Here is a 14,621-nt window from a genome sequence, read left to right on the forward strand (position 1 = left end):
AAACCTGACAAACAAAGGAATGTGGCTTTTAAAAGTAATTGACAGCAATTCGTGATAACAATAATAATAATGAGGATGGTATTTGTAAAGCACTTACTATGTGCCAAGCACTGTTCCAAATGCCAGGGTAGATACTAGGTAATGAAGTTGTCCAACATGGGGCTCCCAGTCTTAGTCCCCATTTTACAGATGAGGGAACTGAGGCACAGAGAAGTTAAGTGACTTGCCCAAAGTCACACAGCTGATAAGTGGCGGAGCTGGGATTTGAACCCACGGCCTCCAACTCCCAAGCCCATACTCTTTCCACTAAGCCGTGCTGCTTCTCTTGGCACTTTACAAAGACTTGGGAGGCAGTGTGGTCTAGTGGAAAAAGCTGGGGACTGTAAGGCAGGAGATCTGGGTTCTAATCCCAGCTCTACAACTGGCTTTTATAGTGACCTTGGGTATATTACTTAACATCTGTGGGTCTCAATCTCCTCATCAGTATGAGGGTTTTACTGCACTCCCTACCTCTTAGATATTGGTTCAGAGAGATTATCTAATTGGATTATCTTATAACTTCCCCAACACTTAGCAGAGTGGTTAGCACATAGTAAGTGCTTACTGAGTGCCTCAAACAACAGTAAGACTGAATGATCTTACTAAATTTTCTCTTTCTGCTTCATTAGAGAATGGCCCCTGTCTAGGGTCCAGAAGACCCAAGCAGCCTTATCAGTGGTTATCCTACAAAGAGGTAAGAATATTCTCAACCGGTAGTATCATTGTTTTCCCAGAAATATGCTAAAAATATCTGGAGTAGAATTAGTTTACCCAAAGAAGGAACTCCTAAGGCAATTCCAGTCCATACTTCACTCTGCTGCCTGGATCATTTTTACAAAAACATTCAGTCCAGATTTCCCCACACTTCAAGAACCTCCAGTGTTTGCCCATATCATCTCCCCATCAAACAGAAACTCTTTACCATTGGCTTTAAAGCAGTCAATTGCCTTGCTCTCTCCTGCCTCACCTTGCTGCTTGCCTACTGCCACCCAGCCCGCATGCTCCGCTCCTCTAATGCCCATCTACTTACTGTGCCTCGATCTCGTCTATCTCGCCACAGACTTATTAATGCCTGTCTCCCCCTCTAGACTGTAAGCTCGTTGTGGGCAGGGCATGTGCCTGTTATATGTCTATATCGTACTATCCCAAAAGCTTAGTACAGTGCTCTGTACACAACAAGCGCTCACTAAATGCAATTGGTTGATTGATGTTTTAATGACACTTTCACAAGCTCATAGGCTATTTATTCAGGCTCTTTGGAATATTTCAGATTTTCTCCCTCTTCTGTCACTTCTCTGTGCCTACCACAGGAGTGTTTCAGTCCTGGAGGAAGGACAGAGGAAATGACCAGATTTAGCAAAAAAATGGCCTTTGGCTACTCTGGTCTGTCTACAAGTTGGAGTTTGTCCCAGGAGAGAGACAACTACTCTCTCCTACTTAGACTGTGAGCCCATATTGGACCAGGACTGTGTCCGCCCTGATTAACTTACATCTATTCCAGCACTTAGAATACTGCTTGACACATAGTAAATGCTTAGCAAGTGTAATAATTCTAATGATAATAACAATAATCAATCGATCATTGGTATTCAGCACTTACTATGTGCAGAGCATTGTACTAAGGCGCTTGGGAGAATACAGTGCAGCCGTTTGTTCCCTGTCCATAATGAACTTATAGCCTAGACGGGGGGGACAGAAATTACTATAAATAAATAACTTAAAATATATGTTAAAATATGTACGTAAGTGCTGTGGGGTTGGAGGTGGGGGCGAATAACAAATACTCGAAGGTCATATGATAATGAGAAGAAGAAGAAGGAGAAGAAGAATAGAGAGGTATGGAATCATTCAGTGAGAGGGGAAAGCTATAAACATAGACAGATATAAGAATTTCCTTCTGGGGGCCTTCAAAAGCAAAAATGGGCAGGGTCCCCAAAGCAGTCTCAGAGGTGTCTCTGTGCAATCTTTTCTCTGGGGAACAGGCTGAAAATTTCCGTCAACCCTGGTGCCAGCTAACTTGAGGGAGGCAGGATGACAGGGATCTTTATGGGTTTTTTTTCTGAATTTCAAGTTCTTGTTCTGATACGTTCTACACAACCCAATCTCCACTGAGAAAATCCCCTGAAGAAACTTTCAATTTAGAAAAGAAATAAAAAGTGTTTTTTCCCTTCTTTTGCAAGCCTTCTCCCTGCTCCCAACCTCCTTGCCTCTCAGGGAGACCCAGTACACATGGTTGCCCCTTGGGCTGTGGCAGTCCTGGTCTAGGACCAAGTGCTTCAATCAGTGGTCTTTACTGGGCATTTACTGTGTGCAGAGCACTGTACTAAATGCCTGGGAGAGTACAGTACAACAGAGTTGCTATTCATTCATTCATTCAATTGTATTTACTGTGTGCAGAGTACTGTACTGAGAGCTTGGAAGAATACAGTACAACAATAAACAGACACATTCCTTGCCCACAACGAGCTTATAGTCTAGAGCAGGGGAGACATTAATATAACTAAATAAAGAAATAAATGACATATATGTACATAAGTGCTCTGGGGCTGGGAGCGGGGATGGACAAAAGGAGCAAGTCAGGGTGATGGAGAAGGGAGTGGGTGTATTTTTTGAGGGCTTACTATGTGCAGAGCACTGCAATAAGCACTTGGGAGAGTACAATACAACGGAAGCAGCCAGCATGTTTCCTGCCCATAACAAGCTTACAGTCTAGAGGGGGAGGCAAACATTAATATGAATACATTCCCAGCCCGCATTGAGTTTCAGCCTACCGCTTGCTGTTCTTTCCTAAGCTGTGGCCATTCTAATCCACGGTGGACCCCCTGTAAACTGTTCCTTCCTAGACAGTAGCAGACCTGGTCCAGGGAAGACTGAGTAGGCATTGTGGAATCTTAGGCTGTGGTGGACCTGGACCAGGGAGAACCAGTGTACACTGCCCCTCTTTGGGGTTTTGGGGTTCTGGCTAATCATGACAGAAGAATGAGTAGGAGCTCCCCAGCATGTTTGCTTACATCTGTGTTTTTTTCCTGCTGATTTCCCCTCTTTCTCCTTCCAGGTGGCTAAAAGGGCAGAATTCTTGGGATCAGGACTGCTTCACCATGGCTGTAAACCGTCGTCCGATCAGTTTATCGGCGTCTTTGCACAGAACCGGCCAGAGGTGAGGGATTCAGTGAACGCTGCGGGGGTTTATAAAAGGAGAGTAAACGTTGATCTCTCTCCATTTCACTCCTCTCATCTCATCTTTCTCTCTATCATCTCTTCCCAGTGGATCATTTCTGAGTTGGCTTGTTATACCTACTCCATGGTGGTGGTGCCTCTGTACGACACACTGGGGCCTGGAGCCATTCGCTACATTATTAACACAGGTAACAGAGTTCTGTGATGTCCGTTACCATAAACTAATCACCCCAAAGAGAATAGCTACTGGCCAGCTAGCTTTTCCCAGGAGACATAAGGGTGATAGCATGCCCTTCTGTACTGGAAGGACAAACTAAAATTGAAATCAATTAATCAATCAATCACTCAGTAGTATTTGTGGAGGGCTTACTATGTGCAGAGCACTGCAATAAGCACCTGTGGGAGAGTACAATACAACGGAAGCAGCCAGCATGTTTCCTGCCCATAACGAGCTTACCAGTCTAGAGGGAGAGACAAACGTTAATATGAATAAATAAATAATTCATAATATAACCTCTGAACTAAAACCCTCAAAGCATGGCTCACCTCTTGAGGCCATATGGATTCTGTTTTAGTCACTGGCTGCAAAATGTATAATATTTGGGGAGATGGCCTGGCCTAATAGCAAGAGCATGGACCTGGGAATTTATTCCCAGCTCTGCCAATGGCCTGTTGTGTGACCTTGGGCAAGTCACTCAGTCTCTCTGTTCCTCAGTTTCCTCATGTAAAATAGGGATAGGATATCCACTCTCTCTTTCTCCATCTCCCTCTTGGATAGGGACATGGGTTGGGTCCATACTCAATATCCATCCCAGCATGCAGTCCAGAGCTTTAGCATAGTAAACATGTAAACACACGTAAATACCTATTCCTAAGGTATTAGGAATACGTTAATTATTATTTTGTTACTAAGAGATTGATCTGAAGCTTACTTCTCTTCTCCCATGGAAGATCTCCAAAGATTCCACTTTAGGCATAGAAGGCCTGACATCACAGCCGCGTCACTTCCCAGTGTCTGGAAAACCTCCCTTTATCCAGGGCCCTTTTCTGTACCAGCCAAAGTGGTGGTAGTAACAGTTATAATAGTAAATCAATTACTGCTATTTATTGAGCGCTTACTATATGCAGAGTACTATATTAAGCACCTGAGACAGTACAATACAACAGAATTAACAGACACGTTCCTTGCCCATAACGACCTTATGGTCTAGAAGGACAAATTTAATATCACTCAGTACAGTACTAGTTGCAAATGAGAATCAAATTCGTGGAGCTCTGTGGATAACTGTAAGGTTGTTATTGGCGGGAACACATCCACTATTCTGCTGTATTGTACTCTCCCAAGTGCTTAGTACAGTGTTCAGCACATAGTAAGTGTTCAATAAATACTATTGATTGACTGGTAGTAGTAATTATATTAGGAATTATAAACTATAAAGTAGGAATTATATTTATTTGAGAGCCTACTGAGTATGGTACGCTGTACTAAGCACTTGGGAAAGTCCAACAAAGGAATTTACCCATTTTCCGTCTACAGGGAGCTTACACTATGAACGAAGAGATAGATTTAAATTTTCTACCAGTGGGCAACCGTGGAGCTGGTGTTTTCCATGCAGCCCTTTTTTTTCATCTGCAGTCAGTGCCTTTTGACTCTTAATCCGTTAGTTGTACCCAGAGTTAATTACATTATCATTCTTGCTTAAGGATTTCTCCTTCAGGTTTGTGACCCAGCTGAGGCTGTTGATCCAGTGTGATGTGATTCTTGAAGAATTTTCCTAGATGGCGAGAATAGCTTAGTTTCTCTAAGCCCATCCTCAAATTGAAGTTTTCCCAGATCACCCAGGAAAGACCTGGAGTATTTTGGGGGGGAAGGGGGCAGAAAATATGAAGACTGTATATGAAGACTTCTAGACTGTAAGCCCGCTGTGGGCAGGGATTGTCTCTATTGATGAATTGTACTTTGTAATTGTGCTTAGTACAGTGCTCTGAACACAGTAAGGGCTCAGTAAATATAATTGAATGAATGAATGAACTTCCCAAAGATTCAGCTTTTGTAAAACATCTTACTTTCAATTTCAGCTGATATCGCCACCGTCATCTGTGACAAGCCAGAGAAGGCCACCCTTCTCCTAGAACATGTGGAAAGAAAGGACACTCCAGGCCTGAAATTCATTATCCTCATCAATGCATTTGGGAATGACTTGAAGGAGCGAGGGAAAAAATGTGGCGTGCTCATCCAGTCTATGCAGGAAGTCGAGGTGAAGTTCTCTTCCCCACTGTAATGTAGAAATACCCTCCACCAACAGCCATTTTAGCTGGTACAGGACAAATGACAAAATCTCATTATCCGGGCAGAGGACAGGAACTCAATGCATTAAGGGAGGCCTTAACACACAAATGAAGACACTCCGATGTAAAGAGCGTTGGCCTTTTCTATTGGAAGGTGATAATTCATTTCTAAATTCTGTTGCTGTTGGTCAAGATACATATAGAAGCACATTAATCATGACAAGTGGTTTCAGGCAAGTTGCATGCAGTCCATCAATCAGTGGTATTTACTGGATGCTCTCTATGTGCCGGGCACCTGTACTAAGCGCTTGGGAAGTTACAATATAATAGTGCTGGTAGAACATGGTCCCTTTCATTGTAATAGTTCTTAATTCCTTCCATTTGTTTCATAGCAGAACTACAGTAGCAACTTAGCAGGGTATGTAGGGAACGGTAATTGAGGTATTAGAAATCACCTGCATAGTCTTACCAGTGATGCAGACAGGAGGTACTTGGTTTCTCCTGACTTCAAACATTTCACCACCCAGCATCCTCCATGCCCATAGAAGGTGGGGGGGTGGGGGCGTGTGTGTGTGTGTGTGTCTGTGTGTCTGTGTGTCTGTGTGTAGGTTTATGGCATTGTATGTGATGGTCAAAGATGACGTTACTGACAGTGAGATCCTATCTGTGTGCATAATTGTGGCTGCTAAGGTAACCATGTGCATTCTCTATCAGTTTTCGGGTTCCTCACCTAATCAGGATGAAGAATTCCATACTAAACTGTTACTCAGACCTCAGGGAGATGCCACGAAAGATGCTACTGTCTCTTCACAGTCCTCATTGGGCTGTTTGTTTTCATGAGACTGTAGTTTGGAGGCGAAAGAAGAAGAGAAACAAAGGGCCTTGCAATAGGTGCCCACTTTCTTCCTCTGAAGATCAACAGGAAATTAAATAAAAGACATCAGCATTCTTTACCTTCATCTGACAGAAATCACTATGCACACTGGGGAGTGGGCTGTTTGGTCTACACCTACAAGAATGTAAATGCCAAGACTGAAAGATGGAAACTCATTTGCCCTCAGAAAAAGGCACCAAATGAAAATGAGATACAATTAAATGTTAAACTCCTTTTAGCTCCAGGGAGAGTTCTGTAGGGACATAAAATTAATTCACCTAGGCCTTTCTGCATCAAATTCAGTTTGTTAATTATTCAACCCTTGAGTCTGAAAATAAAGTAAAGTAAGGTTATATGTGAGGGCAGCTAAATTTTCTAGTGTAATATCAGGGCACTTTTGACACATCTAAGTGCATTTTCTTGTTTCAGGATATTGGAAGAGAGAACCATCAGGCTCCTGTGGTAAGTCTGCATGTGCTTTTAACTCCTTTGTATTCAGATACTGAAGTAGCATGACCTAGTGGACAGAGCACAGGCTTGGGAGTCAGAAGGACCTGGCTTCTAATCCCAGCTCTGCCTTTTGTCTGCTTGTGACCTAGGGCAAATCATTTAATTTCTCTGTGCATTGTTACCTCATCTGTAAAATGGAAATTAAGACTGAGCCCCATGTGGGATGTGGACTGTGTCCAACCGGATTAACTTGAATTCATTCATTCATTCAATCATATTTATTGAGCGCCTACTGTGTGCAGAGCACTGTACTAAGTGCTTGGGAAGTACAAGTTGGCAACATATAGAGATGGTCCCTACCCAACAGTGGGCTACCCAGCAGTTAGTTTAGTGCCTGGAACAAAATAAGCACCTAACAAATACTATTTAAAAACAAAAGACAGTTTCCCAGGTAAGGGGAAAGTCTTGTCTTGTTCTTTCAATCTGGATTAAGCACTTTATATCAGTGTTGGGAAAGAAATTTCAGGTGTTTTCTCCCCTGGATTTTCAGTGGTGGGTTGAGATTTTTTGTTTTTGTTTTTTTTGTTTTTTAAACTCCCTTTCCAGAGCCCTGGAAGTTTTCCAAAGTAGTATAGCCATTAAATCGGAGGGGGAGGAATGGTAATGGCTCCCATCCCCACAGCATATATGTATGTGTGTGTGTATATATATATATATAATTTATTTGTGTGTGTATTTTCATGTCTATCTCCCCCTCTAGACTGTGAGCTCATTGGGGGCAGGGAATATGTCTGTTTGTTGTTACATTGTATTCTCACAAGCGCTTAATAGCTTAATACAGAGCTTTGCACAAAGTAAGTGCTCAGTAAATACAATTGAATGAATGAATGAATGTAGTAAACTGTACTGAGATCTTAGAAGATATGACCGGAGCACAGGATAAAGTCCCTCCCCACACACTCTAATGGAGAAGGCAGACATTTAATATGCATATATTCACAAGTACTGAGGATAGCCATAAATAAATATAAATAAAGGCAAGAGGTGGCTGAAGGTTCAGTAGCAATCAAGATACTGATAACTAGTCATGGAAGGCTTGTTGAAGGAGATGGGATATTTTGGAAGGGAGCACTGAGGTCAGTCATTTGATAGTGTTTATTGAGTGCCCCATTCTGTGTAGAACACTGTACTAATACTTGAGAGTGCTCAATTTTGTGAAGAGACATGGTCTTTGTCCTCAAGGAGCTTACGATGTATTGGGGACGACAGACTAAAACAATGTAGATACAGGAGAAAACAGAAAAAGAGAATAAGCATATGAGCTAGTACTTAAATAATAATAAGGTATTTTTTTCTGGGATTTTTTTAGTACTTGTTAAGCACTTGCTATGTGCCAAGCACTGTAGTAAGCACTGGGGTAGATACTAGGTAATCAAGTTGGACATAGCCCCTATCTCAAATGGGGCTCACAGTACAAGTAGGAAAGTGAAGGATTTAATTCCCATTTTATAGATGAGGTAACTGAGGCACAGAGAAGTTGTGACTTACCCAAGGACACATAGCAGACAGGTGGTGGAACACAGATTAGAACCCAGTGTCCTCTGACTTCCAAGCCTGTGGTCTTTCCACTGGGCCACTCTGCTTCTGTTCTAAACTATGCTGCTTCTCCATGCAGGATATGTGAGATATGAAAGCAAAGTTCTACAGGAAGTTGAGTGTTTCCAAATGCTCAGATGGCACAGAAGTGCTGATGTGGCAGTTTGGAGGATATAATCTGGGCTGAATAGCAATTCATCTGAGAAGACCTCTTGGAGAAGATGTGTTTTAGGAGGACTTTAAAGATGGGAAGATCTTTGGTCTGTCAGATTTGAAAGTAGAGGGAATACCTGGCCAGGAGGAAGGGCACGAGCTTGACTGTGAGCTCGTTGTGGACAGGGAATGTGTCTGTTTATTGTTGTATTGGACTCTCCCAAGCAGTTAGTACAGTGCTCTACGCACAGTAAGTGCTCAATAAATACAATTGAATGAGTGAAAGAATGAGGTCAGCAGAGGGAAGGCCAAGAGTAAGACAGGATGTGAGCTGGGATGTACTGAAGAAAAGAATGGATAAGTCGGAAGGAGAGTTGATTAAATGCCTTAAACCCAGTGCTTTTGATTTTCTGCTTGGTGTGGAGAGGAGTGGGTAACCAGCGGAGGCTTTGGAGGGGTGGAGAGACATGTACAGAATGATGTTTGAGGAAAGTACTGGAGACAACAGAGGGAAGTATTGACTGGCTAAGGGTGAGCCTGAGGAAGCTGATCAGTTGTCAGACTGGAATATGAAATGCACCTCTAACAGTTTCCTCACCTGTGGGAGTAGAGGTCTGTTTGGGTTCTGGTCTGATTTCATTTCCATTTTTGTAGCGTAACCATAGTGTTCTGTAAGTCAATTTCTTTTCAAATACCAAGTCACTTTAGGGTAATTCTCCAATGCAGCTCCAGTGCCACTGGGTCCCTTGGACCAAAAGTGGTTTTGCAGTTGGTACCCTCAGAATCCGGAGCTGCTCAGAGACTGAGACTTGATTTCTGGGAGTGCCAGAGCACTTACAGAAAACCCTAAAAAAATCTAGGTGGCAGAACTATAGAAGTCTAGCAGAGACAGCAACAGTTTTTGAACATTCCTACGGAGAGAAGACCCTCACTCAAAACAGGAGAAGAGGGGAGAGTCAAGGGATGAGAAAGCCAGAGTTCATCTGTGCTGCACAGAAGGTCTAAAACATAGGAAGTATAGGGCATTGCAGTGTGATTTCCAAGAATAACCAGTAAAAATGCAGTTCTGTACTGCGTGCAGCCCTTTAATTTTCCCTTGTCTCGTGTATATTTCTAGCCTCCCCGGCCAGAAGACCTGTCGATTGTGTGTTTCACCAGTGGCACTACAGGTAACCAAATAGACATTCTTACTGTCATCACCGCTGTGCATTCCTATGAGCACTTTTAACATTACTAACAACTCAGTTGCTTTCTGCCTGTTGCAGTAACAGCTAGCAGGTCATCATTTCCCAATGACTCCATGTCAGGCTCATCTTGGCAAAAGAGTTGGCACTGATTGCTGCCCCCAGAGTACTTTCCCAGTAGCTGCTTGCTTCCTTTGTAAAATGGGATGCTTGGAATTTGTAATCTATTTTTAAACTCAGCGTGCACTGTGGTCTGTTTATTGTATATATACATTCTTGAAACCTCAGCAATTTATTACACTGAAAAGTTTATGACTTTGTTTTTTCAAAAGAGGTTTTTCCAGCTTATACCCCTGCTCCAGTTCATCCGTGCTAAATGCCAATTCACAAACATGCTAGGTTGATCTTGGAGAAAAGCAAGACCTGAGTGGAGAGAAAACAAGAATCTTGGTCTGAGTGTGTCCAAGTGGAAATCTCTAGACAACTACATCTTTTGCAGTTCAGTGCTTCAAAAAAGTCTCAGTATTTTTGGGGAATGAACTTAGGCACAACTAAAGGAAATGTACATAGGCTTTCAGAAATGCTGAAGACTATTATTTACCTTGTGCAGGTGGTCAGAGGATTCATTAATGTCCAGGTGTGCTACAAAAGAGATGCATTCTTTGTTCCTTTCCTTCCAAGAACTTACCAGAGTCATCAAGGAGACAATACAATAGCTTTACAGTCAGTCTGGGACTTCAAATATCTCAGAATTGTTTTGGTGGTGATAGTTCAAAAAACATTTTGGTGATAATGAAAAAACCAAAATTTTGTGTCACAGGTGTTCTTTAATTACGTTTATGGGATCCTTAAATTCCTGAGATAATATGCATTTTCAAAAACCTGCATAGCTGCGTAATTGCCTTCTCTTCGAATACAAATGTGAATGTAAAAATACTACCCAAATCATCTCACTGGAAAGAGATGCTGAGCACCCATTTTGTCTTCTAGTGGTGAAAGTAGGCATTGGAGGGAGGCAGAAATGTTCTTTTTTCTCTCAGGAGCCAAAACCGGATTCGTGAACCAGAGGACCCAAATGCTGGGCTAGGAGGAAGATAATGATTCAAGCCAAATTATTTCCATGCTTCTTAATGAGTAGTGATGGCATCTGAAAGGTGAAGTTAAGATGAGTGAGAAGAACACATTTTGCTTCTCCTTGAAAGCCTTTGTCCTCAGGCATGTAAAAGCCTCAAAGGATTTCATTGACACAGTTCTCATTAATTACCACAATTACTTCAGGGCCTGGCTCTTTCCTACTCATTAATCCAGGGGTGTTTGTATCATTCAAGGAATAAAAGGAAACTGCATCCCAGCCTTAATAATTATTGAATTTATTAAGTACCTAGTTATTCTGTGCTCAGATAAGATACAAGGTAGTCAGATCAGGCAAAGTCCCTGTCCGACCCAGAGTTACACAGTCTAAGAGGTAGGGCGAACAGCTATCTTACTCTATTTTACACAAAAGGAAACTGAGTACCAGAGAAATTAAGTGATTTGGCCAAGGTCACCAGCAGGCCAGTGGTAGAGCTGGGATTAGAACCAGGATCTCCTGACTCAGTCCCAAGCTCGTTTCACTGTGCCATGAGCATCTCATCTGGCGTACTTCCTCAACTCTTCCTCCCCTCCATCCCAATAACTCTATCAAATCAGCCATATAGGATTATGCTTTGCCCTGAAACTTTCCTTCTGGTGGCAAATCTTCCGAGAAGATTTTCTCTAATATTTGAAGAGGAAGCCGCCCCGCAAGATCCTAGAGAATTCTGGAGTTGTACTATGGAAACAGTTGATTTGCCCTGAGGACTCCAGAATGGAGGAGGTGAGTGCATTTCTTTGTCAAGAGAATTTGTCTATGCAGTAAAATTCTGGTTAGCTAAATTTCCACTGGCTCTGCCAGAGCCTAAGTAATCAAAGATTAACATTCATGGACCAAAGAAAAGCAGAGATAGTCATTCCCTGGAGCTAGGCAGGTGTGTGTATTTTTTTATTTTGTTTTGTTTTTGTGGATTTATGGTATTTGTTTATTTGTAACTTGCTAAGGAGCTTGGAGAGGAAGGGTAAGAGGGAGATAAAGCAATAACTGGAAGGAGCTCTGGGGTCAAGGGAGTGTCTTTTAGGATAGGTAGAGTTGGGCACATTTGAAAGCAGTGGGGAAGAAGCCATTGGAAAGCCAACAGTTGAAGATGGTAGTTCAGGAGAGAAGAAGAGAGGGAGCAAGTGTTTTGATAAGGTGTGAAAGGATGGGGTTGGATGCACAGGTGGAGAGGGTGGATTTTGAGAGAAGGCAGGAGATCTCCTCTTGAGATACTGCTGGGAAAGATGAGAGATTGAAGAAGGGGCGGGAGAGGAGAGGGACTTGGAAAGGTCAGGGGAGATTTTAGGGATATCAGGCCTGAGAGTTTCAATTTTCTCAGTAAAGTAGGCGGCTAGGTCATTCGAGGCAAGGGATAGAAGAGGTGGGGGAACGGATTTGAGGAGGGAGTTAAATGTCCGGAACAACTGGCAAGGGCAATAGACATGGGTGTCAGTGAGGATGGAGAAATAATTTTGCTGGGCAAAGGAGAGGGCATAGTTAAAGCACTCAAGGATAAACTTGAAATGGATGAGGTCGACCTGCTATCTAGATTTCCCCCAGCAGCGCTCTGCGGCTCACGTGCAAGAGCGAAGGAGGCGGACTGTGGAGTTGATACAGGGCTGTGGCTTAGTGGTATAAGACCATGAAGGGATAGGGGAGCAATTCAGTCCATCAAACATATTTATTGAGCACTAACTGTGAGCAGAGTACTGTACTAAGAGCAGGCAATATAACAGAGTTTGTAGATACATTCTCAACGTTCCATTTGACATGGTCCTCAGATTACCTCGGTTCGTCAGATATGGAATAATGCTCAAGCCAGGAAAGTCATTTAAATGATGAGTTTTGCATTGAGGACTATTTAGAAGAATATTTCTTGGGATAATATTTGTTTTGTCATATGATTATTCATTGTTTCAACCCAGTGCTGCAATATGAACCCATTGAAGACTCTGGTCAAGTCAGCATCATCTCCATTCCATGAATATTTCCTCCAAAATACCTAGGTGTTTCAGCAGAGCGAAGCCTTTTCATTCATGCTGGACCACCATAGCTGTTTTAAAAACAAAAAAAATCAGAACTTCTTAGTTGATTAAAGTGTTGTGATAGAGCATTTAGAGACCATTTTAGAAGAAGAAGGGTTGGTTTAATTAGAAATTTGCAAACTAGAACTGGAGAGAAATTTCATTTTGCCACTTATATTGAATGAAGCATTCCTGTCAATATCTGAATTTCATTATTCTTGGCTTGTCAGAAGGAAGAGAGAGAGAGAAAGGGAGAGAGAGTGGTTGAAACAAGAGGATTGTAACCAGAAGGCGACAGACATTCAACAACTCTGCTAAGCTTCATCAGAATGCGCAACTTTGGTGTGACAGTTGCTTTTACTACAAGCCAAAATGTGATTCATTCTCAGGAAGTGCTAGATGCCAACCACTCAGCAAAAATCCTTTCCAAACCTCAACAATGTGTCAGGGCCTCAGCTGCTGCCAGGACTGTCAGGTGTTAGGGAGGGAATTTTCCAAATTGATGAAGTAATCACTTTGGAATACTGGGTGAAAACTAAGACACCTCTTAAAGACTTCAAAATGGTATTAGATCGCTTGTCGATGGATAAAACAATTTAAAATGACACTGATTTGAAGATTTAAAATAGTAATGGTATTTCTTGCATGAGTACTGAGTGCAATGTGCTGTGCTAAGCGCTTGGGAAAGCACAACTGCAGACACAAGTTGCATTCCTTTCCCATAAGGAGCTTACATACAGGTGATGGGTTCAGGCATCAGATGGGGAATAACCTTTTCTCATACTTGGCGCTTCTGGCTGCCTTTTTAAGAAGGTTCTTTGGACACTAAACTAAAGTTACTCAGCTATTTAATTGCAATGCACAGAACAAAACCTACTGAGAAAGTAAAAGGGGTTTTTCTGTGTGTGTGGTAATACTTGTAGTGTTCAGCTCCTGCCTTGAGTGCTGTAAGTTCTAGGAATCTTTCTGAAAGCCATGGTTGTCACATCTCTTTAGATTGCATTTAAAGAAAGAACATGTTGTTCTTCCAAATAAATTCATACCACTGCATACTCAGTGCCCCTGCAGGAATGTAGCTGGCAGTGATAAAAAGAGTGTAAGTGGTTCCAGCAGGCCATAGTGCTTTAATCAACTCCTTCGCACAAGTTCTTGGTCTACAACTTGTTCATGTCTTCTCAGTGGGAGAGCCTATCATCATCACTTCGAGAAAGCAAAATGTTTCTGGCACCTGATTTTTCTTCTTTGGAAAGGGATGGAGATTCCAACTTGACTTAGAGAAGCCTGTATTTCCACCACCAGAGCTTCCACTGTATCTCCACTAAAACCTGCTTGCAAATTATTGGAAGTAGACAAGCCGAGGCAGTCCAGCAGGCTGCCGATCAAACACATCCCCAGAATGGAATACACTTGAAGAGTTAGAATCAGATTTGCCACCCAAGCAGATGTCTTCCTCCTTGTCTGGATTGAACCCTTTTTTGGAAAAGGGCTATTGGTAGGAAAAGGGGAGAAAGAAATTTATCTTGGGGAGAATTGTGATTCACGTAGCATTAGAGGAAAATTCCAGAAAGGGCAGGATTGATAACTATGTAATAATTCACAACATGATGTGGGTTTTGAAAGTGTGTGTTGTTCTCAATCACCGGAAATCAATTGACAGCAGGTTGAATGAATGACTTAAATGTAAGTGCCTCAAAACTATATTTAAAAAACCACACATGCTTAGT

At 42.3% G+C, this 14,621-nt stretch overlaps 1 protein-coding gene across 3 annotated transcripts in view; it reads left to right on the forward strand.

Moving 5' to 3' along the window:
• The window catches only part of ACSL6 (acyl-CoA synthetase long chain family member 6), a 131,262-nt gene that overhangs the window by 81,927 nt on the left and 34,714 nt on the right, over positions 1-14,621 (forward strand). For all 3 annotated transcript variants that reach the window (XM_038771983.1, XM_038771984.1, XM_038771985.1), the window contains exons 4-9: positions 669-733; positions 3,095-3,196; positions 3,305-3,404; positions 5,296-5,474; positions 6,809-6,841; positions 9,696-9,747. In XM_038771983.1, coding sequence (XP_038627911.1) covers positions 669-733; positions 3,095-3,196; positions 3,305-3,404; positions 5,296-5,474; positions 6,809-6,841; positions 9,696-9,747 — 531 coding nt within the window. The remainder of the gene's footprint in view (positions 1-668; positions 734-3,094; positions 3,197-3,304; positions 3,405-5,295; positions 5,475-6,808; positions 6,842-9,695; positions 9,748-14,621) is intronic.

Source organism: Tachyglossus aculeatus, chromosome X1 (assembly GCF_015852505.1).
Source record: "Tachyglossus aculeatus isolate mTacAcu1 chromosome X1, mTacAcu1.pri, whole genome shotgun sequence".
Classification (NCBI taxonomy): domain Eukaryota; kingdom Metazoa; phylum Chordata; class Mammalia; order Monotremata; family Tachyglossidae; genus Tachyglossus; species Tachyglossus aculeatus.